The following is a 25,170-nucleotide window of genomic DNA, read 5'->3' as shown; positions in this document are numbered from 1 at the left end:
TTATAGAGCTTTTTTCTTTTGTTCTTTTATTTTTCCGAAATCACCGATGCAAGAGGGATTGGGCTTTTCCTTTTAAAAGTAACAGAAATGTCCCAGCATTCTTCCCATCCGGACTCTAAACCGGCAGAATTTCTCACAGTGCCAATTTCTAGCCGGACGGGGGAAGGAGCACGACGACTGCTACAAGCTGCGGTGCCAAGTGCCAGGGCTGGAAAGGAGGATGTGAAGGTAACTGTGGAGAAATTGATATTGTCTGGTGTTGAAACGTGACTTGGATTTAGCGGTCTACCCGACTCTAAACCAAAACGAAAGGGCTGTTTCAATTGGCAGGGTTCCTTTTGGGCTTATCCTAATTAATAACAAATGGGCTTAGAGTTTAGGGTGTTTTGGGGTGCTTATAAATAGACAACTATGGTTCTTAGTCGGATGACACATTGTAAATCTCTGAATCAGTATAATAAAATCTCTCCGGTTCCTGCCCGTGGACGTAGGTTGACATACCGTCACCGAACCACGTAAAACCTCTGTGTTCTTTATTTGCTTTCTTTTTCGTTTTCTCATAACAAGTGGTATCAGAGCCATATCCCATTGATTGAAGATGTCCTCGTATAAATTTGATCTGGAGAAGTTTAATGGGTCGAATGACTTCACGCTCTGGAAGGTCAAGATGAGGGCACTTCTGGTTCAACAAGGATGTGCGGCTGCGTTGGAGGGAGAAGACAAGTTTCCTAAAGACACGAAGGAGGAGGTAAATAAGGAGATTTTGGCAAGGGCTCATTCCGCGATCTTACTGTCAGTTACTGATGAGGTGTTACGGGAGGTTGTAGATCAGACAACGGCTTTTGGGTTATGGAATAAACTGTGTGAGAAGTACCAAAACAACTCTCTCACTAACAGGCTATATCAGAAGCAACGTCTTTACACCCTCCGGATGTCCGAAAGTACTCAGGTAAAGGATCATCTTGATACCTTTAACCGTATCATTCTTGATCTTCAAGGAGTTGAGGTTAAAGTAGATGATGAAAATCAAGCCCTAATTTTATTGTGTTCACTACCTGGTTCATATGAGAATTTTGTAGATACTATGCTATATGGTAGAACTACAATTTCTGTTAATGATGTGAAAGATGCCCTTATGTCCAAAGAATTGAAAAGAAAGGTTTCTCTGGAAGAGGGTTCTGGTTCAGGTCTGTTTGCAGGTAGGGGAAGACCACATGAGAGGGGTAACGGGAATGGGAGGTCGCGTTCAAAATCAAAATCCTCTAGCAAAGTTAAGTGTTATCTTTGCAAGGAGAAAGGGCACGTTAAAAGGGATTGTCCACAAAAGAAGGGAAATACAAAAGTTGATTCTAGTAACAGTGGCAGCAGTGCTGCTGTGGTACAAGACAGTTCTGATGATGGGGACTTTGGTGAAGTTCTGACAGCGTGTAGTGCTAGTACTGCTGATTCCTAGATTATGGATACCGGTGCTTCTCACCATATGACGTTCTTTCGTGATTTACTCACTTCTTTTAAGGAGTGGAATGGAACGGTGAAGTTAGGTGATGATGGGGTTCTAGCCATAAAAGGGAGCGGGGTAGTGCAGATAAAATTGCATGACGGTACTGTCAGGAAATTTGACTGTTGGTATGTTCCTGAACTCAGAAAGAATTTGATTTCTCTTGGCACCTTAGCCAAGAATGGTTTAAAATATCATGGTGAAAGTGAGTGGGTGAAAGTCCTGAAAGGTGCGCTGGTAATGATGAAGGGAAAACTGCAGCATGGAATTTATTTTCTACAGGGCAGTTCAGTGATGGGAACGGCGGCGGTATCCCAATCCTTGGATAAACATGATGACAGGACAAATTTGTGGCACCGGCGATTAGGTCACATGAGTGAGCTAGGGTTGTCTGTGTTGAGCAAGCAGGGTTTATTTGGTGGGGATGTGATAGGTAAAATTCAATTCTGTGAGGCTTGTGTAAAAGGGAAGCAACGCAGGGTGAGGTTTAGTACCGGTCATCACACTTCAAAAGAAATTCTGGAGTATGTTCATTCAGATCTATGGGGTCCCTCTCCGGTGAAATCGCAGCGCGGGTGTTCTTACTTTGTCACTTTCATAGATGATTATTCGAGAAAAGTCTGGTTGTACTTTATGAAAACTAAAGATGAGGTGTTTGGGAAGTTCAGGGAGTGGAAGACCATGGTTGAAAAACGGACGGGTAAACAGGTCAAGACTCAAGATAATGGGTTGGAGTTTTGCAACGCTCCATTTGATGATTTCTGCAAGAAAGAAGGTATAGTGAGGCACCGCACTGTACGACACACACCACAGCAAAATGGAGTTGCAGAGCGAATGAATCAAACCCTCATGGCGCGTGCTAGGTGTATGCGCATATTTGCTGGCTTGTCTAAGCAATTCTGGGCTGAAGCAGTAAACACTACTAGCTATCTGGTTAATAGATCTCCATCAACTGCAATTGACTTAAAGACTCCTCAAGAGGTATGGTCCGGTAAACCCTCTGATTACTCTAATCTAAGAATATTTGGATGCCCTGCATACGCTCATGTGAATGATGGTAAGCTGGAGCCGAGGGCGGTAAAATGCATATTTCTAGGGTATGCAACAGGAGTAAAAGGTTATCGACTGTGGTGTACAGAAGGTAAAAATCCTGGTAAATTTCTTATTAGCAGAGATGTAACCTTTGATGAATCTGCTATGCTTGATCAGAGTAGAGGTTGTGAAAGTATTGCATGTACAAAAGATTGTGGTGCTAACCAAAGGGTGGAGTTTGAGACTCCTGACAGAGTTGTTTTAGAAGAAAAGCAGCAGGATAATACTATTGATCAATCCGATCAACCAGATCAGTCAAAACCTCAAGGGAAACCGGTTGAGGGGGAAGCTGATGACGCTGGTACTGGGGTTGAAGATTCCATAGCAGCAAGAAAGGGAAAGAGAAATATTCAGAAACCAGCTAGGTTTGCAGGATGTGTCAATACGTGTGACATGGATTCTGTTGCTTATGCACTAGCGGTTGGTGATGATCTTGGCTCTGATGAGCCAAAGACATATAAAGAAGCTGTGGCGAGTAAAGATGCAAAAACCTGGATTATGGCAATGAATGAAGAGATGCAGTCTCTTGAAAAGAACAAGACTTGGGATCTTGTTGCACTACCAAAAGGGGTGAAGCCAGTGGGATGCAAGTGGGTCTTTAAAAGAAAGGAGGGAATTCCTGGTGTTGAACCTGCTAGGTTCAAGGCGAGACTGGTAGCAAAAGGGTTTTCACAGAATGAAGGAATCGATTACCATGAAGTCTTTTCTCCTGTGGGGAAACACAAAACCATTCGGGTTCTTTTGGCAATGGTGGGTGCTTTTGATCTGGAGCTGGAGCAGCTTGATGTAAAAACAGCATTCCTTCATGGTAATCTAGAAGAACAAATTTACATGTCTCAACCGGAGGGGTTCTACAGTTCTAAAGGGGACCAGGTATGCTTGTTAAAGAAATCTCTGTATGGCTTGAAGCAATCTCCGAGGCAATGGTACAAGAGATTTGACTCATTCATGGTGTCTAATGGTTATACTCGTAATCAGTTTGATAACTGTGTTTACTCGAAGAAAGTTTCTACTGATTCCTTTGTGTATCTGCTGTTGTATGTGGATGATATGTTAATTGCAGCTAAGAACATGGCTGTAATTAATGACTTGAAGGCTCTACTAAAAGGTGAGTTTGAGATGAAGGATTTGGGTGCGGCAAAGAAAATACTTGGTATGGAGATCTGGCGTGATAGAGAAGCAAGACGGTTGTGGGTTTCTCAAGAAAAGTATATTGAGAAAGTTTTGCAGGCATTCTCTGTTGATCAGTCCAAACCGGTAAGTACCCCTTTGGCGGCACACTTTAAACTTGATCGAAGCACTATACCGGCTACAGATGAAGAGGTTAATTACATGAAGACGGTTCTATATTCAAGTGCAGTTGGAAGTCTTATGTATGTGATGGTATGTACGAGACCGGATCTCGCTTATGCGGTTAGTGTGGTGAGCAGGTTTATGGCTAATCCGGGTAAAGCTCACTGGGGAGCTGTAAAGTGGATCTTGCGATATTTGAAAGGAGCGTCTGATATTTGTCTAGTATATGATGATAAAGGCCATGGTGATGGTCTTGTTGGCTATGCAGACTCTGATTACGGGGGTGACTTGGTGAAACGAAGATCACTAACTTGTTTTATTTTCACTCTGTTTGGATGTGCAGTCAGTTGGAAGTCTACTTTACAACCTACGGTTGCATTGTCGACGACTGAGGCGGAATACATGTCAATGACTGAAGGTATTAAGGAGGGTATCTGGTTACATGGTCTGGTACAGAGTTTGGGTCTGAAGGTGGAGAAACCGGTGTTATTCTGTGATAGTCAAAGTGCTTTGAGTTTGGCTAAAAATCCAGTGTATCATGAGAGAACCAAACATATTGATGTAAGGTTGAATTTTATCCGGAGGAAGACAAGTTTTCTATTCAGAAAATAGCTACATAACACAATCCAGCTAATATGTTGACAAAGGCGCTACCGACGGAGAAGTTTGAGCATTGCTTGAACTTGGTGAATATTCGTAGGAGGTAAAGCCTTCTCGGGGCATCTGGCAGGAAAGAGACGACTGAGAGATACTGACGAACCTTTGGCGGTTGGAGAAACTTCAAGTCAAGGTGGAGATTGTTGAAACGTGACTTGGATTTAGCGGTCTACCCGACCCTAAACCAAAACGAAAGGGTTGTTTCAATTGGCAGGGTTCCTTTTGGACTTATCCTAATTAATAACAAATGGGCTTAGAGTTTAGGGTGTTTTGGGTGCTTATAAATAGACAACTATGGTTCTTAGTCGGATGACACATTGTAAATCTCTGAATCAGTATAATAAAATCTCTCCGATTCCTGTCCGTGGACGTAGGTTGACATACTGTCACCGAACCACGTAAAACCTCTGTGTTCTTTATTTGCTTTCTTTCTCGTTTTCTCATAACACCTGGTGATCATTCTGCTTGACATCGAAGAATCACCGATGGATGAAGCAAAAATTACCAGCAGAGAAGTTGATAGTGCCGAAGGATCATCCATAAAGACGAGGGATCACCGATGGAGAAATTGAGGAAACGGGAGTATATTATGGAGTTGGAAACTTGGAATGTCGAATGCAAGCTTTGAGATTTCCTTGTGTCCACAGAGCAGAGGATTCATCAATGGTTGTGTCGATTCGAAGGTAATTTCGATAAATTTGTGGTTTATTTATTTTTTATTTTTGGTTTGTAGAACTCGAAATCGGAAGGGCGATCGGGAAGAATGAAGGCTTTTGCTTAGGGAATTCGTCAGTACCCCAGACGGTCTTGGTCTTGTAACTCTCGAACAATCTAGAGAACGCCTTGCAGGTTACACCATAGGATTCGCTGTTTGGAGGTTTGGATTTTTGTTTCGAAGATAACGAGGACCGGACCATTCTGACAGACAGCACAGGCCTAGGTCGCCGCCGCGCCATAGCTGCTGGAATTCCTTGGCTGTTAATTTTTATAAATATATTAAAAGGTAATCTTATATTCAAAATATATTGTATCTATACTATTCATGCATAACTAATTATGAAATAAATATTTGAAATATTAAAATCTAACTTTTTCTATTTGTTTAAAATTTCAATTAGATTTACCATGAGCCGGATTTTTTTAATCATGCTTTAAGTTAGGTTTTCGAATTTTTTGAGTTTGCTTTTTTTTTTTTTTTTTGGTTCTAAATTTGAATTAATTAAAATTAATTGTTACTATAATTTATATATGGTTGGATATGAAAATTAAAATATAATTATATTTTTAATATAAAATTGTATAAAAAAAATTAAAGTGAAATTATTATGAGAAATTTATTACTAATAGAAAAGTAATGGGTTTGTTCTATATAATTTATTTTTTTAGATAAAAAAAAAAAATGAATACACAATTACATTTTAAATTTTCATAACATATTATTTTTTTTATTATTTTAATTAGATTTAGTTATTTTAAATATATTATACTATAATTATTTTTACTAATATATTTTTTATTGCTTAAATTATATTTTCCTATATTTCTATATTTACAGTAATATTGATACTTTGATACTTTATTGGAGACAAGTAAATATTTTTTTAAAATAAGAGTAATGGCTGTGTAAGTGAATGAAACATTTCACTATAAATAAAATGTATATAAATTTCACCGGTAATTAAAAAATAAACATGACATAATTATGATACACGGAGGGAGTTATCTTTGAAAATTAGGTATTATTGTGTTATATGCACATATATATCGTACCATTACATCTCTATATGCATTATTATAAATTTTTTATTATGAAAATATGATGGATAAAATTAAATTGAATTGAATACTTATGGAATTTTGATAACTAGACGTGTATGCATAAACTATGCATAATTATTGGAATAAATAGAATCTTTCGAATAACAGTTTCAGTTCCGGTTTGAAAATCTCCTATTACAGTTGAACTGTTGTCAATTTACACATTTATTTTTCATATTTTTCTTTTTTATTTTCTAATTCTTTTTAAGTTTAAATTTTATTAAAAACAATTAATTTTAATTTTTGATTTTATTTAGATATATATTATTTATTTTATTGTATAAAAATCATATATAAATAATAAATTATTTTATTGTTACAATATAAAAATAATTAAACTAATAAAATTAGTAAGTAATTAAATTGAATTTTTAATTAAAATAACTAAAAATAAATTATAAAAATATTGATGTATTAAATAATAAAATAATTTAAATTAAATACAATTGAATAATAAAAAAATACAAAAATTAAAATATTAATATACAAAATAATATTAATATTATTTTTTTATACAATTTAATAGTAATATATAATAATTTTATTATAATTATAAAGACAATTAATTCTAAGATTAAACCTTTACCATTCCACAGCAGTTCCTTTCCTACATCTTCTTCCTCTTTCTTTGTTTTCCTTCCTCATCCTACTTCACAGCCGGCCTGCAACCCGTTGACTCAAAATAAAAAATACAAATAATAGTTGACCGGTTTAACAAATACACAAACCGGATGGACGACGATCTCCGGTCTAAACCGCAACAACCAATTCGAACCGGATACGCGAACCACTGGTTCAGAACCGGATGGGCAATTCACCTCAATTCGACAGATTGGAGAAGAAAACATTTACTTGGAGAATGAGGTGTTTTGGTTGGGTATTGCGGTGCTGGAAGGTGGATTTTTGAATCGTCGGTGTTGAGAAGAAATTGGAGAAGAAATTTCGCTGCTCGCCGCTGGTCTGTGCCGCCGTTCTGCTCGCCGCTAGTCTGTGCCCACCGTTCTGCGTCGCTGAAGAAGAATCGTCGGGAAGAAGTGGTGAAGGGGAAGAAGTGGGGAAGAAGTGGGAGGAAATTGGGTAAATTTAATTATTATATTATTTTAATTAATTTTAATATTTATAAATATAAGTATAAAATTAATTATTTTATTGAAATTAATTTTGAATTATTTTTGATTAATTTGTTTATTTAAGTGATAGGTTTAATTATTTTAGATTTAATTATTTAGAATAATTTGTTTAATTAATTGATAAATTCAGTTCAATTATTTTGGATTGTATTTAATTTTTATTTATAAATTGAGTTCATTAAAATTAATATTTTAGAATAACTTATAATTTTATTATTTAAAATTAATATTATTTTAGACAAAATTTGTATTAATTGTAAATTTATTGTAAAAAATTAATATTTTAACTAGATTTTTTATATAAACAAATTAGTTATCTAGTTATATTTTTGTATAAGTTTGATTTATTAATAAACTAATATATATAATTTATCTATTTAATTAATGAATTACTATTTATAAATATTTTAACAATTGTATTATTCAATTACATAGTTGGTGTAAAATGGCACCGCACAGAGATATTGGTTGGGATCATGCTACTCCTATCAGCAACGATAGAAAACAAGCAAAATGCAATTATTGTGGTAAAATTGTTCACGGCGGAATTACTAAAATAAAACAACATATAGCACATGTTACAGGTCAAGTTGAAGCATGCACGAGAGCTCCAAAAGAAATAAGAGACTTGTTAAAAAAACATTTGATCCAAGGAAAAAGTATGCGAGCAGCACATAAAAAAAAGTTAGAAGCATTGTACAATTCCATTCGTTTGGAAGATGATTCTGATGAGGAAGAAGATGAAGTTTTTGAAATAAATGAAGATAAGATAGATGCTGTTGAAAGAAAACACTTAAAAAGAGCAATGGCTGAAAGCAGAAATATGGAATTTATGGAGCAGCAGCGTAGACATTCTGTATCCGGAGATCTACCAAGCTTGAATTTTAAAGCTGATATATTTATTGAGATAACAACCGTATATGATCATATGTTTTTTTTTATCTTTGTAGGAGGAAACAGCTCGAATACAAAAGGAAGTAAAAGAAATTTTTTCAAAACCTCTATGAAAAAGACAGAAGGTTTGCATAAAAAAAACTTGATTCATACATGTTTCAATCGAAGAATAAGTCTTTGAAAATTATATTTTCAAAAGATAATGCAAAAAAAGTGGGTAGAGCAATTTCGAATTTTTTTTCATTTTAATGCAATACCATTTCACGCTGCCGATAGTGGTCCTTACTACCAAACAATGATTGACACGATTGCATCGGTTGGACCTGGAGTTAAAGGACCTACTGGTAAACAAATTGGTGGTGAATATTTAAGCGACGAGATGCAAGAAGTTGTACAGTATGTTGATTCTTTAAAGCAGAAATGGAAAACATACGGATGTACAATTATGTGTGATGGTTGGAGTACTCGTACAAAACATCAAATCATAAATTTTATGGTGTACTGTGATAGAGATTTGATATATCACAGTTCGGTTGATTGTACAAGTAAAGCGAAGACTGCGGACTTTGTCTACACCCTAACGGATAAGGTGGTGGAATCAGTAGGGGTTAACAATATTGTACAAATTGTAACTGATAGTGAAGCTAGTATGAAGGCGGCTGGGAAAAAACTGATGAGGAAAATGAAGCACATTTTTTGGTCTCCTTGCGCTGCACATTGCATTGATTTGATGTTAGAAGGCATCGGAGATATATTGTAGTGAAAGATACGATAAAAGAAGGCAGAAGAATTACAGGATTTATATAAAACAGTGATAAAGTGGTCAATTTGATGAAAACATATACGAATGGCCGAGATCTGTTGCGACCAGGCATAAGAAGATTTGCAATCGAGTTCGTTGCAATGGAAAGTCTTCTGAGATATGCAACCGATTTGAAAAGAATGTGTACTTCTAGAGAATGGGTTGAGTACAATAATACCTCGAGGAGAAGACATGAAGCCGGAGATATATCAGACTTGATTTTGAATGAAAGATTTTGGAAACGGATACGCCGAGTTTGTGGGGTCATGGAACCCTTAGTGAAGGTTTTAAAAGTAGTTGATCAAGATAAAAAACCTACACTACCTATCATTTATGAGGCAATGGATAGGGCAAAAATGGCAATAAAAACCACGGTGAAAGATTTTCAACAATATTGGGATATCATCGATGAAAGATGGTATAATCAATTGCATCAAGATTTGCATGCAGCAGGTAACTATTGCTGTTACTTTTTTGTTTTTATACTGTGCTAATCGTTTGTTTTATTTTTTAATTTTATATACATTTTATGCAGCTTATTTTTTAAATCCTGGTCTTCAATACTCCGGCACTTGTTAATTTGATTCACCGGAGGTTCAAAAAGGAGTAAAAGAAGTTATCAAAAGACTCGAGCCATATTTGAATATACAAGTAAAGGCTATGAATGAGGTAAATTGTGTGAAATTTATAAATAATATAGATATATATTAATTTCTAATAATTTTACCATTATATTTTCTATAGATAAACACATTTGTTAACAAAATTGGAGAGTTTGGAAGTGCACTTGCTATTAGAGCTGTATCTATATCTTTACCAGGTATGTATTATGAAATTTATCATTTAATTATATTTTTAAACATACTTGTTATAAAATGTTGCATTATTAATAATTTTTTATTTATTTTTAATAGCTGACTGGTAGAATATGTACGGTGATGAAGCCCCTAATTTAAGAAAAATTGTATTAAAAGTTTTGAGTCAAACTTGCACATCATCGGGTTGTGAGAAGAATTGGAGTACATGGACTTTGATCCATACTAAACTTCGGAATAGATTAGCTATTGAGAAATTGCATAAGCTAGTCTATGTCCACTACAACATGCGTCTTCGGGTAAAAAATTTTATGCAAAAGACAGACACAGACGATTTTTATGACCCAATTGATTTGAATCATATTTTTGATGAAAATGATATTTTAGATGAATGAGTCAGAGAAAATGAATCTCCACTTATTCGTGATAGTGATTTGAATTGGTTGGATGAGGCTATTGAAGAAAGTGGAGATGGAGGTCAAAGTGAGCATAATGATCATGACAGTGATATGCTTTTATCTCAATTTATAGCTGATGGAAAAAAGAAGGCGAAAGAGAAAAAATCAGAAAACAAAAATACGGCCAAGAAAAAAAAAAGCAATCATATTGGAATCTTCATCTTCATCAATTAATGGTGAAGATAAGAATAATAACAATGATGATCATGATGATGATGACGATGATGATGGTGGTGGTGGTGGTGGTGGTGGTGGTGGTGGGAGCTACAGGGATAGCCGATACTCAAGTGATATGTGATGGGCTCAAGGAAATGAAAATTATTATGCTACCCAAGACACTGATCATGGATATCGTCCTGGTATAGAAGCTCAAAGAGATTTTCTAAATAGTTTAACAGAATTTTCAAGTGAAGCTGATACTTCAAATTTTTCAGATACTAAGAGATATTCTGGAGTTCACGAACATATGCAAGATTTGAATATAGGTTATTCCTATGGAGATTCTTCTCACAGCTCGAGTAATAGATTGGGGAGACAGGAGTGGGACCACCCAAATGCATATCATAATCCCTATTACTCAGAATACGGTTTATCTAATCTAACATCTTCAGGATTCAACCAATCTTCCTATATTTGGATCCAACCAACCAGTTGGAACATATTACTGAGGGATTACATCTGGTTCGGGTAGTATTGATGATCGTAGACAAAATTATGGTTCATCAAGCAGAAGCAATGATAATAGAGAATATCGAGGTTTTGATGTATATGGAAGGGGTTCATTTAGAGAAAATCAATATGGTTCGAACATCTCCCCTTATCCACGCAATATGAATCAAGAACAAGGATATTCATACTATAATCGATCGGAAGATGAAAATGATTTTGAGCCTCCACGACATTCCACATGGTATTGAATGGTAAGTATAAATATTTAGTATAAACATAGTTTGAATATTTTATAAAATTTTATTGGTATTTTTTTCTAATTATTTTTATTTATATGTAATACAGATGATAAAGATGAAATATTGACATTGACGGACACAAGGTACATCATTTTGTTATTAAAATAAATTTATTAGTATAATGACAATATGCAAAATATAAAATTTAGCATTTACATTTATATATATATGCGCTAATTGAGTTGAAATATTATTTATTTTAAATTTTAATCTATTATTAATTATAATATATTTTTTCAATAATATATATATTTAAATTAATTATATTTATAATTTGATGTATTTTAATTATTTATTATTATTTTTTAAAAAAATAACAATATTCTTATGGGCACACCTAGGTTTATTTGCTTAATTAGGGGTAGTTAATGGTCGTACCTTAATTACCTACACTGTAAGGAAAAATTGGTTGTCAGAGCTTGTTGATAACTATAACCAATTTATTGATACTTTGACAAGAATTAATTTTATTGAATCAATGATAAAACACAAGTGCCATAACTGCATCATCCCTTGAGCCAGACATCCCCTTGATAGTCAGTTCCCTCATTAATTTAATTGCTTTGTTATTTTATTTTATTAGGTAATAAAAGAAAAATCCCCCTTTATTTACTGCATTAGAATACGAAAGAGTGAATAACACAATCCCTGTAGAGACGATCCCTTCCCCTGTATTACATTAAATTGTGATCACGGATTAGGTGAAATATTTGATTGACCGCGTGACAGGTCAATTTTTGGCGCCGTTGCCAGGGATTGGCGCTTTTTTTACTCTTTTGTGTTATTTTAATTTATCCTCTTGTTTATGCCCCGTTCTTCTCGTACAAGTGAACTGATATTTAATCTTGAAATCGAGAAGGTTGAGTGAAAGCTACGAAAGGAAGCGAAGCAACGAAAAGCTGCTCAGGTTGCAAAGCTGGCAGAATCTTTGAACCACCTCAAAATCTCTAGCTCTAGCGACTCTGAAAGTGATCAGGAGACTGTCATGGCTGAAGATACCCGCACTTTAAGGGAGTTGGCTGCTCCCGACTTGGCGCAGCAGCCCTTATGCATTAACTTTCCAACTCTGAATAACACTATTGCTTTTGAACTGAAATCTGGATTAATTCATTTATTGTCTTCTTTTCATGGACTTGCAGGTGAAGAACCTCACAAACACTTGCAAGAGTTCGACGTGGTGTGCTCCAGCATGAAACCACCAGGTGTTACTGATGAACAGATCAAACTCAGAGCCTTCCCATTCTCACTCAAAGATGCTACAAAGGATTGGCTCTACTATCTCCCACCTGGAAGCATCGACACGTAGAACGACATGAAAAAGAAATTTTTGGAGAAGTACTTTCCAGCTTCCAGAGCTGCGATCCTGAGGAAGGAGATATGCGGTATCAAACAACAATCAGGTGAAACGCTCCATGAATATTGGGAGCGATTTAATAAGTTTATCATTAAATGTCCACAACATCAAATTCCCCCTCAACTATTGATTCAATATTTTTATGATGGTTTATCATTGATGGACAGGAACATCATCGACGCTGCAAGTGGTGGAGCTCTAGTAAATAAGACGCCGGCACAAGCTTGGGATCTTATTGCGAGGATGGCTGAAAACACGCAGCAATTTGGTTCAAGGGATGTTGGACAGATGAGCGGAAACAACAGTGAGCATGCCATCCAATCGATGCAACAACAACTTTCTGAGTTGACGAGCTTTGTTCGGAAGATGGTCGTGGAAAAATCCAACACGAGTGTCCAGGTCAAGGTGTGTGGAATATGCACGAGTGCAGGACACCCTACAGATGCATGTCCGACCCTCCAAGAAGAACGTGCAGTGGATGTGAACACTGCAAACTACGGTATGAATAGACCTCCAGCGTACAATCCATACTCCAACACCTACAATCCAAGCTGGAGAGATCATCCGAACCTGCATTATGGAAATGCACAACAGGGTAATGCTCATCAACCATTTGGAGCTATGCAGCAGATGCAACAACCTCGTTTCTATGAAAAACAGCCGCCTCAAGCACCCACAAGCAACTCCAATCCATCTTTGGAAGACTTGGTGAAGTCTATGGCTACCAGTACCCTGCAATTCCAGCAAGAGATAAAGTCAACTGTTAACAAATTACAAGGTCAGATCAATCAAGTGTCAGAGGAGGTGAAACACCTACGTGAAAGAGGAAAGTGGCCTGCTCAGCCTGAGCCAAATCCAGCAAATGTCAGCGCCATCACTATCTGCAGTGATACGATGATTGAATGTTCCTCCCGGCCTAATCCAAGGAATACGAGTGCTATAACCCTTCGTAGCGGAAAGGAATTGGAAGGTCCACCTCCTATCTCGAAGGAACAGAATGAGGATAAGATTGAGATGAAGATTGAAAAAGAGGCCGAACTTCACGAAAATGTACTTCCTGACTCTGTTCCTCCTACTGAAACTAAATCAGCTCCGTTTCCTGACAGGTTGAAGAAACCACAAAAGGCAAACAAACGAAAAGAGATGATGGAAATATTCAAGAAGGTGGAACTTAATATCCCACTCCTGGAAGCTATCAACCAAATCCCCAAGTACGCAAAGTTTTTGAAAGAACTGTGCACCACCAAAAGAAAATTGCGAGGGGACGAGCATATTATAGCGGGTGAGAACGTTTCTGCTGTTATCAAAAGAAAGGTACCACCTAAAACAGGTGATCCAGGTATGTTTTCTATCCCTTGTAAGATTGGAAAAACTGAGATAACTAAGGCTATGTTAGATCTAGGAGCTGCTATTAATGTCATGCCTCGATCAATATACGACTCTTTAAATCTAGGGCCTTTAAAAGAAACAGGAATTATTATTCAACTTGCTGATCGAACCCATGCTTATCCCGATGGTATGATAGAAGATGTATTAGTTCAAGTGAATGAATTGATTTTTCCTGTTGATTTTTATATTCTGGATATGCATGATGCGCACTGCTCTAATCCACCGCCTCTTTTGTTAGGAAGACCTTTTATGTGCACTGCAGGAACAAAGATAGATGTTAAAAAGGGCACACTCAGCTTGGAGTTTGATGGAGAAGAATTTCATTTCACTATTTTTAATCCCATCAAATGTCCTGTTGAATCTAAATCGTTATATGCAATTAATGTTATTAATTCTGTGGTGCAGGAAACTTGTGAAGTTGGTAATGAGAATAAACGAAGAACTGTGTTGACAAAACAGTTAGAGAAAAGACCAACTGGAGAGAGTAAGAAAAAAAAAAAAGATTGTCGAAAAGTGGAGATGGATTCCCAAGGGATCACCATTGCTGGCAGCAAAAAAATATCATAAGGAGAATCAAAATTCTAAGCCGAAGAAAAAGTGTCTGGCCAATAGACATCGCTTCAAATTATACCATGAGGGACCCTCACTTGATCCTATAAAGTTGGCACCCGTTGCCAATTTCGATGTTCAGAATTGATGCGAGGCGAAGTCTAGCTCAAAGACTATAAAGAAAAGCGCTTTTTGGGAGACAACCCAAAATTATTTAATTGCTTTCTTTAATTTTATTTATTTTTATTATTTAATTGCTAATAACACTTTTGATAGTTTTGTTTGGTTTAGTCGCCGCCTCCAACCTCCGGCGCCGTCGACTTCTTCCTTCCCTGCTCAGTCATCGCCAATCACCACATCCGCTCCTCTAAATGGCTTGCGTTGGTTAGTTGTTTTCGCAGGACTCAGGAGAACTTCAAGCCTCCCTAAAAATCACGATCAAATGAAGAGGTGTTAACAAAGCTCCCAACTACTACACCCCCTATGGACTCCAGGGAAGTTCCTCTCTTCTTTTATTGCTTTCTTTACATTGAGGACAATGCATACTTTAGGTGTGGGGAGAGATTTTTGTGCTATTTTTATGCCTGATTTGTTGTCTTTTTGCATGTTTTTTAGATTAGTTTGAAGTGATTCAAAGGTGATTTGTGTGATAGGTTAGTTTGGCATGACTAATGAGATTTGATTGGTGATATGTTGAGTCAAGTCGACGTTTGAACCCTGTGAAAATTTGAGCCTATGTTCCAAAGTCACATTAGAAAATAAATTGCATATATTCAAGGTTTTGGAAATTTCTTTCATGTGTGATTTGTAGTGCTCAATTAGATGACCTAGAACTTGAGTGATTATGCATGTTGAACTTGCAACTATCGGGTCTTGCATTATGAAAATGATAAGGGCATTAGGTAACCCATTAAGCCTTTCTTTATTACCCAGCACAATATATTCCCCTAGTTAGCCCATTTAAGCCTTCTTAGCCTATTTTTTCTTTTATAATAAACTGTTTTTTAGCCTCATACCCTTCTTTTGATTGAGCCTTCTCCGATTTGAACCCTATGTTAGAAAGAATTACTTTAAGTCCATGTTGTGATGCACTTTATTTCTTCGGCACTAGTTAGAAACGAACTTTGGGTACGAATAATTCATAGTATGAAGGAATAACTGTGGGTAGTGTAGGTATATATATATAGGCAAAAGCCAAAAAAAAATAAATAAAAAATTAAAAAATTAAAAAAAAAAAGAAACAAAAAAAAAATAAATAAATAATACAAAAAAAATAAATAAATAATTATCTTAATAAAGTATTTTCATTTAATTTCATTATTAAAGTTTGGGTAGTGAATAGAGTAAGGATTTGATTGTTTATGCCGATTTGTTCTTCATGTGCTAGCATCGTGTTCTTATTGTGTTCTTTTATGACATATTTTAGCCCTTATATATCCTTTTTCCTACCCTGACCATAAGCCCCGTTACAATCCTTATTTAAAGCCCCTTTGATTCTCTATGCTAGATTCGAATATTTTAAGTAAGGGAGATTTGATTTTTACTCAAGCCTATAGGATAATCTTTTGTTGCACTACCTGAGTGTTGAGCCAATTATACATTTACTTCCTTCAGAGAGCATATAAGAAAACACTTAATCTTGTGAGGTTGACTTGGCTTGATGTGTTAAAAGTCGGATTGAATTGGTTGTGTTGGATCCTCTTGTCATATCGAGTTGCCTGCGATTTCTTTGGCTTTTTTCGAATTTATGCTTGAGGGCAAGCATGATCTAGGTGTGGGGAGAATTGATAGTTAGAAATCGCATGTGTTTTATATTTATATCATATGCGATAATTGGGTGATTTTGATTGGATTCTACCTAATTTATATGCGAATTGTTTATTTGTTGTGTGCAGAGGGCAAATATTAAATTTGACATAATTGGCAGAAAAAAGAAATAAAATTAATTAAAGACCCAAAAGCCCATCTATAAAATAATTAGGGCAAACATTAAATAAAAGGAGAGATCACACGTTTCAAGAGGGGGAGAACGGCTAGGGCAGAAACGCACAGGAGCAGGAGACTGACAGATTCATAGATCGCGCAGGAGCAAATCGACAAAAAAGATTTCCCCCTCCTACTATGACTTCATCTTTCTCTTTTGTCCTTTGTTATTTGACTATGGAGTAGATACTTTTCTGGTTTGAGGGGTGATAATGTTTTGGTTCTTTTGTTTTGGAGATTCTTGATTTTCTTTATAAAAGTTCTTTTGATTATCAATATTTGTCTAATTCTGAGAACAACATTTGTGATTGTTAGATTGATTGAATATTTTGGTACCGATATTTAAATTACTCTGATAATCTAAAGTCAATTCAGGTAGGATATCCGTAATTGTATTCGCACTTGAATAGGTGACAACCGGGTTGAATAGTTTCTTCTCGGGGATTAGACAATCAAATCTAATTGCTCCTCTTAGGTAGTAATTGTTTTGAATTGGGTTTTTCTAGATTGCAATGCGATTAGGCAATATTCTTATGGGCACACCTAGGTTTATTTGCTTAATTAGGGGTAGTTAATGGTCGTACCTTAATTACCTACACTGTAAGGAAAAATTGGTTGTCAGAGCTTGTTGATAACTATAACCAATTTATTGATACTTTGACAAGAATTAATTTTATTGAATCAATGATAAAACACAAGTACCATAACTGCATCATCCCTTGAGCCAGACATCCCCTTGATAGTCAGTTCCCTCATTAATTTAATACTTTGTTATTTTATTTTATTAGGTAATAAAAGAAAAATCCCCCTTTATTTACTGCATTAGAATACGAAAGAGTGAATAACACAATCCCTGTGGAGACGATCCCTTCCCCTGTATTACATTAAATTGTGATCACGGATTAGGTGAAATATTTGATTGACCGCGTGACATGTCAGTTATTCTAAAATATTAATTTTAATGAACTCAATTTATATAGATTAAATAAAAATTAGATACAATCCAAAATAATTAAACTGAACCTATAAATTAAATAAACAAATTATTCTAAATAATTAAACCTATCAATTAAATAAAAAAATTAATCAAAATAATTCAAAATGAATTTCAATCCAAAAAATAAGTAAAATAATTATTTTCATACTATATTTATAAACATTTAAATTAATTAAAATAACAGGATAATTAATACATAGATTTTCTTCATTCTCGAGCTCACGCTTCCTTCCTCCCCAAACGGCGGTTCTTCTTCAACACACCGACGGCAGCGGCAGGTGACAACCTTTCTTCAATAGAGCGAAATTTCTTCACCAACTATTTCTCGACACCGACGATTCCAAAACCCACATTCTCAAACACCGCGATACCCAAAACCACATTGTTCTCCAACTAACTACTTTCTTCACCAACCTGGGTCGAATCTGAGACGAATCTGGTATGAATTGTATGAATAGAAAGTAGAAAAGGTAAAGAGAAAGATGTAGAATGGCTTGTTTAGATAAGATATGAATGGAGTTGAGAGTTTTTCTAAAATATCCGATATTTTCGTCGAACTAGAACCGGTTCCGGATTGGCTAAATCGGACCGGACTCCGCCGATCCGGCTAACCATGGTGCCCCCTATTCGGTTCTTATACTCATGAAATTTCTTTATAGTTTAGGACTATTTGCATTTTTTTTTTATAATAATTTTTTTTTTATCAAAAATATTTATTTAGAAATTCAAATTATTTAAAATGCGTTTATATTTCATTTATTTTCAAGGGATTTTAGTAATTATTCATATGTGTTGCTCCTTGAACAAAATGACTTGAGTTGCCAACATAGAAATAAATTAGAATGCAGATTTTTGAAGCGTTTATTCTTTAGTTATGTCACATCTATGATCGTGATTCTTATATGTGCATGTTATTACTTTATAAAGTTAATTTAATTTGATTTTTGTTATCAACTTGTTCACTATTGTCTAATAGTATGCAATAATTGTCTTCACTATCATTTAATTTTCTTGGTTTGATTAGTTAGTCAGAAAATGAATGCATTTCAAAAAAATTGTGAGGATGACGGATTATTTCATACTTGTACAACATACCTAAAATTTAAAACATATCCAACTTTAAGAGGATACATATTGTATTCTCATTCCATCCTTGTACAATAAATTCAAAATTGCGAAATGACCGATGTCAGGTATTTTATCTTTTTATAACAAACAAAAATTTGAAATGATGATCGTTGTCTTCCTTATTTCATCTATGCACAATTATACAAAATTCAAAGGATGAACGATGCCATTCTTATCCATCTCTTGATCAAATGAAATGTAAAAGATCATTATCATGAGATTATGTATATACATTCTTATGAAAAATATTTATGTACTTTAAATAAATTCTATTATATCTCTGACAATACATATCAAAATTCATTACCTTATAAATTACTCGCGCAGCGTAGCGCGCCGACGAACACTAGTGTATATATGTATATATATATATAAACTAGAATAGTCTACATAAGTGTATTTTTTTATATTTGATTTGAAAAATTAATTTGAATTTAATATTATACTCTCTCTCTCCTAGATAATTTGGGTCTATTAATGATATATCACAGTTTCGGTAAAATATAAATAGTAATTAATTAAAAAGTATATTAGTAAAAATAATTATTACTCCCTCCGTCATGCAAACGTATGCTCATTTGACCGGATACAGATTTTAATAAAGTGGGTAATAATTGTTAATTTTTTCTTTTGTAGTAAAAAAAGTACAAAAATAGAATGATTTTTTATTTAAAAAGGAAATAATAATATTTTTCGATCATAATCCAAAAAGGAAAGTGAGCATAAATTTGAACGATGAAGGGAATATATAGTTAAAGTAATTATAATTTAAGGTTAAAATAACTAAATAATTTAATTAACATAACAATTTAACATGATATTATAGTCTATAATTATATTTTTAAAAAAATAATTATAAAAAGTAATAAATTATGTGAAATTGAGAGAATAATAATATTTGATGAGATTTTTCTTTATAAAGTTTTTATGTAGACTGTGTTTGTTCGAGAGATTTTTCTAAATTGTTACTATTCATCGAATTTTATTTTTATTTTTCAAAAATATTGAATCAAATTTGACTGTAACATCAACACTTATTTATATAATATTATACGACTAATCCAATTCAAATTTTTAGTACTTCCTCCGTCCCATAACAAGGATACTATTTTCGATTTTTGTCCGTTCTAAAACAAGGATATCATTTCCTTATTTAGTAAATGTATTATCTACTTAACATAATTAATACCCTTACAACTTTCAATATATTACACAAATGTCATTATTTTTATTTTGTCATTTTCATTATAAACCAATATAATACTAATATTAAAACTTTTGCCTACAAAAAACAAAAAACAAATCTTACTCTTGTTCTGGGGAAGGGACCTCAACAAATGTTACTCTTCTTCGAAGAGGGAACGGAGGCAGTATTAAAATTCAACTGAAAATTCATACCCGACACCCATATATTAACACAATGACATTTTAACGTGGTATTTGATATGTTTTTATAATGTTGATCAGCTGATTCAACACCATTATTGATTAAATAAAATTAAAAAGATGGGTCCACGCGACGGTAATGGTCCCCACGTAAGCCAACCTTCAAGTCTAGCTGTGTTTAATGTGGGTGTGGATTGTGATTCCCTTCACGTTCTTCTTTTTCTCTCTCTCTCATTTACCATTTGCCGAGATCTGGATTCGTTCCATCCAATTCAATCCCATTGAGGCCTTCAACTCACACTTCCAATTTCTTCTTTTTAAATTGGATTTCGAATCATGCTCCATCATAAATTGTGCCACTTCAATTGTTGATTGACTAGTCGCATTTGCGATTACGTAGAGAAAGCAGAAGCCCGCCGAATCAGTTGTTGTGTGAGATCTAGTTTCTAAATTTCAGGTGAGTCTCTTCATAGATTGATTTGTGCTTTTGCTTTTGTTGGACTTGAAATTGGAGTGTCTTTCTGTGTATGTGTGCGTGCTTGGACGAGAGAAGCGCTTTGTATTTTTGATTCGTTTTGCAATTGTTAGTTCTAATTAGCGTTTTTGCATAAGAACTGATTGATGATTTACTTTTTTAAGTATTGAAAATCTATCTCAGGTGAAAACTAGGGACGGTAAATACAGAATCAAATCCGTGCTTTTACTTTCTATATATCTAGACAAGATTTGGAATAAGGTGTTGGAAAAGGAATTGATGTGAATGTTTTGATTTGACTGATTCATTACTTCTGAAAATATATACAAATTTGAATTGATTTACCTTTGTTTCCGCAGTCATTTGTTGAAATTCTGCATTTCTATTTAATGATAGCTCTGTCGGATGATTATACATATATGCGTTATAATTTAGGTTTTGGTTCAGGAGGAGTTCACAGATTAAGAGCAGATTTGAGAAAAAATAATTTGTTGAAATTGTGCATTTCGATTTGATCATTGCATGATTCTTATATATATATATGGATTATAATTTAGGTTTTAGTTCAGGAGTTCAGATTAAGAAAGAACAGATTCAAGGTAAAATAAAAAGAATGGTGAGGAAAGGGAATTGGTTTTCTTCAGTGAAGAAGGCTCTAAGCCCAAATTCGAAGGCAAAGAAATCCAAGGTATATAATTAAGGGATGAATCTCTTTTGTAATTTGATTAATTTTTTCAGCAATTTGGTGATTGGTTTGTTTTCAGAAAGAGAAAAGCTCCGGAAAAGAAAATCCCTCAGTTTCAGAATCTCCGATTCCGGAGACGATCCAAGTATCCGATCCTCATCCTCTTCCGCCTCTGGAAGATGTGAAATCGGTTGAGGTGGACGATGAGCAGACGAAACATGCTTACTCTGTTGCGGTTGCTAGTGCTGCAGCCGCTGAGGCGGCTGTTGCGGCTGCTCAGGCAGCGGCAGAGGTGGTTCGACTGACTACGGTGAATCAGTTTGCAGGGAAATCCAAGGAAGAAATTGCTGCAATTAAACTACAGACTGCATTCCGGGGTTACTTGGTATGTTTTTTCTTGGAAATTTTTGATTTTGTTTTGTGGAATTTGATAGGTTTAGACCGCTGAATGTATGCGGATTGAATAAGATGTGGTGACTGAATGGCGTGAACTCAACCACTAATAATCCCATTTTGCCTGTTGTATTGTAAATTTTATATTTCTTGAGAATATTTTAGAATGTTTTGTAGAATGAGACTCGTTATCGTTTCATTGTAATGACATGTACAACACATAGCTATGTGATGTGTATCATTAGCATGACGTGCAATGTGTACCATTAGCTTGTGCGGTTTGTGTGTTATCTGGGTTGGGTGTGCTAATATTCCTTGAGATTAATGACAATATGTGCTGGGTGGATTATTGTTATGTGTTAGGTAATATGCTGCATTTATATTGTATTTAACATAAGTTGTGTGTTGTCGGTTTATTTATTATGTGTTTGGTTATATTTGAATATGTTATTGTGGTTTTGAAAGGATATATATATATATTTTTAGTAGAATATCTATTTGTTCCGATAGGAGGATAAGAAATCACTGTGAGGTCTTTTTATATTTTATATATATTATCGGCTAAGAATGAGAGCAGACTTAACCTCACACATTCGTTCTTCCCATTGTTCATTTTCTTAGAATTCTAATCCTTTCGATAAAAAGAGGTGCCTGATGATCTCCAATATAGTCACAAGGTCTGTCGAATGTATTGCAGAGTTTAATATTGATATCCTAATCGCAGGCAAGAAGGGCGTTGCGAGCTCTGAGGGGGCTAGTTCGGCTGAAATCACTCGTCGATGGGCCAACTGTCAAACGCCAAACTGCAAACACCCTGAAATGTATGCAGCATTTATCTCGTATGCAGTCTCAGGTTCAGTCGAGAAGGACAAGGATGCTGGAGGAGAATCGAGCCCTCCAGAGGCAGCTTCTTCAAAAACGTGCAAAAGAGCTCGAAAGCTTACGAGTATGTCCACACCATTTGTTGATCTTATCATACGGAAATGTTTTTGCGCTGTTGTTGCATCATTAGCTAAATTATGGTTCCATGTTAGCATTTATTGCTGCCCTTTTTGAGAATATGCATCAAAATTGCTTTCTTGATCCCACATTTTAAAGTTACTGAAATAATAGATCAATCCGTAATGACTTTGGAGTTTTGAAGAACTTTTAAAATAGTAGAGTTAGCATGGGGAAAAAAATATTTGATGTGACTTTTTTTAATATAAAAAATTAATGATGATTAATAGTGTCAAAAATTTCAAATGTGTCTTATAAACAGAGCCTAGTCTAATATTTTTCTAGAGTGTTGAGATTAGCGACAAAATGTGGCTCCCAATAGCCCATTGTGGCGCCTTTGCACCGGCCAAAGACATTTTTCCATTGATTTTGACAAATATGAAAATTGTTGGATTGAATTGATTTTGAAAAATTGATACTTCTTGTGTTGATTACTATGAGCTAAGGATTTTATCGTGAAATATGTGTTTTGTTCTTCGATTCAGTTGCATGCGATATTTTTCGTATTTACCTTTTTTCTTTTTTTTTTTTTTTCTTCTGGCTGTTCGATTCAGATGGGAGATGAATGGGATGATAGTCTACAATCAAAAGAGCAAATTGAGGCGAGCTTACTACACAAATATGAAGCTGCAATGAGGCGTGAACGAGCACTCGCTTATTCGTACACTCATCAGGTACTTTGTATGTTAATATCTATGATCTGTGCTCACATGTTTTCTTTAGTAAGGTTGAAATGATAGAAATTTAAATTATGTCGAAACAGATCTATAAACTGAATTAGGGAACTGATTTCATTTTGTTCTTGAGTTTGGTTATCAGATAACCCTATTACTCCAAATCCATATCGGGAATATGCTGATTTATTTTCGTTGAGCAAGTTGCAAAATACATAAATTGAAGCAATTCGCCTGTTATTTATAGCTCAAATTGTTGAAAACTACCGGATGAGTTCAAATTCGATGCATACTGTTACGAGTAGGAATTGTTTCCATTTCCGTATTTGCTTGAGTTCTTGCATTTTGATTTGCTTACGTGTCTGTTATCTGCTAACATTGTTCGAAAATCATTAATTCAATCGAAGCATCTGACTTTCTGTTTCGTAACATCTTCGGATAAAAACAGCAAACATGGAAGAAATCTGCAAGACCGACGAACCTACTCTTCATGGACCCGACGAATCCTCAATGGGGCTGGAGCTGGTTGGAACGATGGATGGCGACAAAGCCGTTGGAATCCCAGGCGATTATTGTCGATAAAGATCTCAATGGAAACATCGGCGGCGAAATTACCAAGTCCTTTGCCCGGCATCAGCTAAACTCCGATAATGCGGCGACCGCAGGCATTCCAAAGCCACTGGCTCAGCAATCAACAGCAGGCAAGAAGCTGAAGCCCCCGAGCCCGCGTGGGAGCATCGTAAGCCAAGAAGAGGACGCGAGAAGCACGTTCAGCGTGCACTCGGAACGTAACAGACGGCACAGCATCGGTGGCTCGTCCGTCAGGGATCCTGACGACGAGAGCATGGCGAGCTCGCCGTCCGTCCCCAGCTACATGATCCCGACTCAGTCGGCAAAGAACAAGACGAAGTTGCCGAGCCCTCTTGGGATGGAGCCCAACGGCAATAGCAATGGCAATGGCAATGCCATCCCATCTGCTGCCTCCGCCAAGAAACGGCTTTCTTTTCCCGGCTCGCCTGCCAGGCCGAGGAGACATCAAGTGCTCGGCTGACTGACTGACTCTATGTATATAAACACACGCTCTCTCGCCGGTATGCTATGCTATGCTTCTCTCTCAATTCAATTCTTCATAAGATAAAGCTGGATGGGAAGACAGGTAAAGGATTTGTTTGGCTTGTTATGTTAATTATATATGGTTGGTTATTTCTATTTTATATCTATTTTTTTTTTGGGTGATTTATTTCATTTATTTATTTTTGGTGTAGAATTAGAATTGCATATTGTATTGTTTGCTCATTGTAATGTTGGTGAGATTTGTTTCTGCTCCTCAGACTCTTTTGGAATGGACCAAATTTATTTTATTCAATGCGGTTTTGTTTTCTTTCAATTCACTTTCCTATTTTGTATATGATGTAAATGTAGTTAATTTATTGTGATATTTTAAATAAAAATTAGTTTAGTATTGTAATTGTTATATTTTTTTATAAAAAAGAATAATTTATTGTAAAGTAACGGTAAGAATAAATAAATAGTGAAAATATAATGGCTTAAATGTTTGAATTTGGGCTACAACAGTATATGATTTGAAATAATGCATTATATTACTTAATTAGTGTATACTGAAAGTAAATGATCTTTTCCAGCATCATCTAGCTATGCCACATGTTATTTGATTTGATCGCATGTGCTACGGAATATTTGAAATTCCTTCAGTAATATTATTGCTCATTGAT

The 25,170-nt window shown here is 35.2% G+C and overlaps 2 protein-coding genes and 1 non-coding gene across 5 annotated transcripts; 2 read left to right on the top strand and 1 right to left on the bottom strand.

Moving 5' to 3' along the window:
- Nucleotides 1–12,785: 12,785 nt before the first annotated feature.
- On the bottom strand, nucleotides 12,786–12,892 carry LOC127257255 (small nucleolar RNA R71). The gene has a single exon (XR_007839955.1). It is a non-coding gene; the product is annotated as a small nucleolar RNA R71 (small nucleolar RNA).
- A 46-nt stretch (nucleotides 12,893–12,938) lies between these two features.
- Nucleotides 12,939–14,735, top strand: LOC127256816 (uncharacterized). The gene has a single exon (XM_051283024.1). The coding sequence runs from the start codon at nucleotides 12,939–12,941 to the stop codon at nucleotides 14,733–14,735; it is 1,797 nt and encodes a 598-aa protein (XP_051138981.1).
- Nucleotides 14,736–20,398: 5,663 nt separating this feature from the next.
- Nucleotides 20,399–24,824, top strand: LOC127255937 (protein IQ-DOMAIN 2-like). Of its 3 annotated transcripts, none has more exons than XM_051281751.1 (6): nucleotides 20,399–20,668; nucleotides 21,256–21,374; nucleotides 21,451–21,756; nucleotides 22,489–22,710; nucleotides 23,318–23,437; nucleotides 23,886–24,824. In XM_051281751.1, the coding sequence occupies exons 2-6, from the start codon at nucleotides 21,300–21,302 to the stop codon at nucleotides 24,486–24,488; spliced, it is 1,326 nt and encodes a 441-aa protein (XP_051137708.1). In that variant the 5' UTR covers nucleotides 20,399–20,668; nucleotides 21,256–21,299; the 3' UTR covers nucleotides 24,489–24,824. The 3 variants fall into 3 exon arrangements, with proteins under 3 accessions (XP_051137708.1, XP_051137702.1, XP_051137694.1); XM_051281745.1 differs by having other exon boundaries at nucleotides 21,251–21,374; XM_051281737.1 differs by having other exon boundaries at nucleotides 21,244–21,374.
- The last annotated feature ends 346 nt before the right edge of the window (nucleotides 24,825–25,170 follow it).

Source organism: Andrographis paniculata, unplaced genomic scaffold (genome assembly GCF_009805555.1).
Source record: "Andrographis paniculata isolate CXL003 unplaced genomic scaffold, ASM980555v1 Contig12END, whole genome shotgun sequence".
Taxonomy (NCBI): domain Eukaryota; kingdom Viridiplantae; phylum Streptophyta; class Magnoliopsida; order Lamiales; family Acanthaceae; genus Andrographis; species Andrographis paniculata.
This window is presented reverse-complemented; position numbering and strand designations above follow the sequence as displayed.

Coding starts and splice junctions, on each gene's coding strand:
- LOC127255937 (XM_051281751.1), top strand. CDS start 21,300: ATGGTGAGGAAAGGGAATTGGTTTTCTTCAGTGAAGAAGGCTCTAAGC. Junction 21,375..21,450: donor CGAAGGCAAAGAAATCCAAG/GTATATAATTAA, acceptor GTTTGTTTTCAG/AAAGAGAAAAGCTCCGGAAA. Junction 21,757..22,488: donor CTGCATTCCGGGGTTACTTG/GTATGTTTTTTC, acceptor TCCTAATCGCAG/GCAAGAAGGGCGTTGCGAGC.
- LOC127256816 (XM_051283024.1), top strand. CDS start 12,939: ATGGACAGGAACATCATCGACGCTGCAAGTGGTGGAGCTCTAGTAAAT.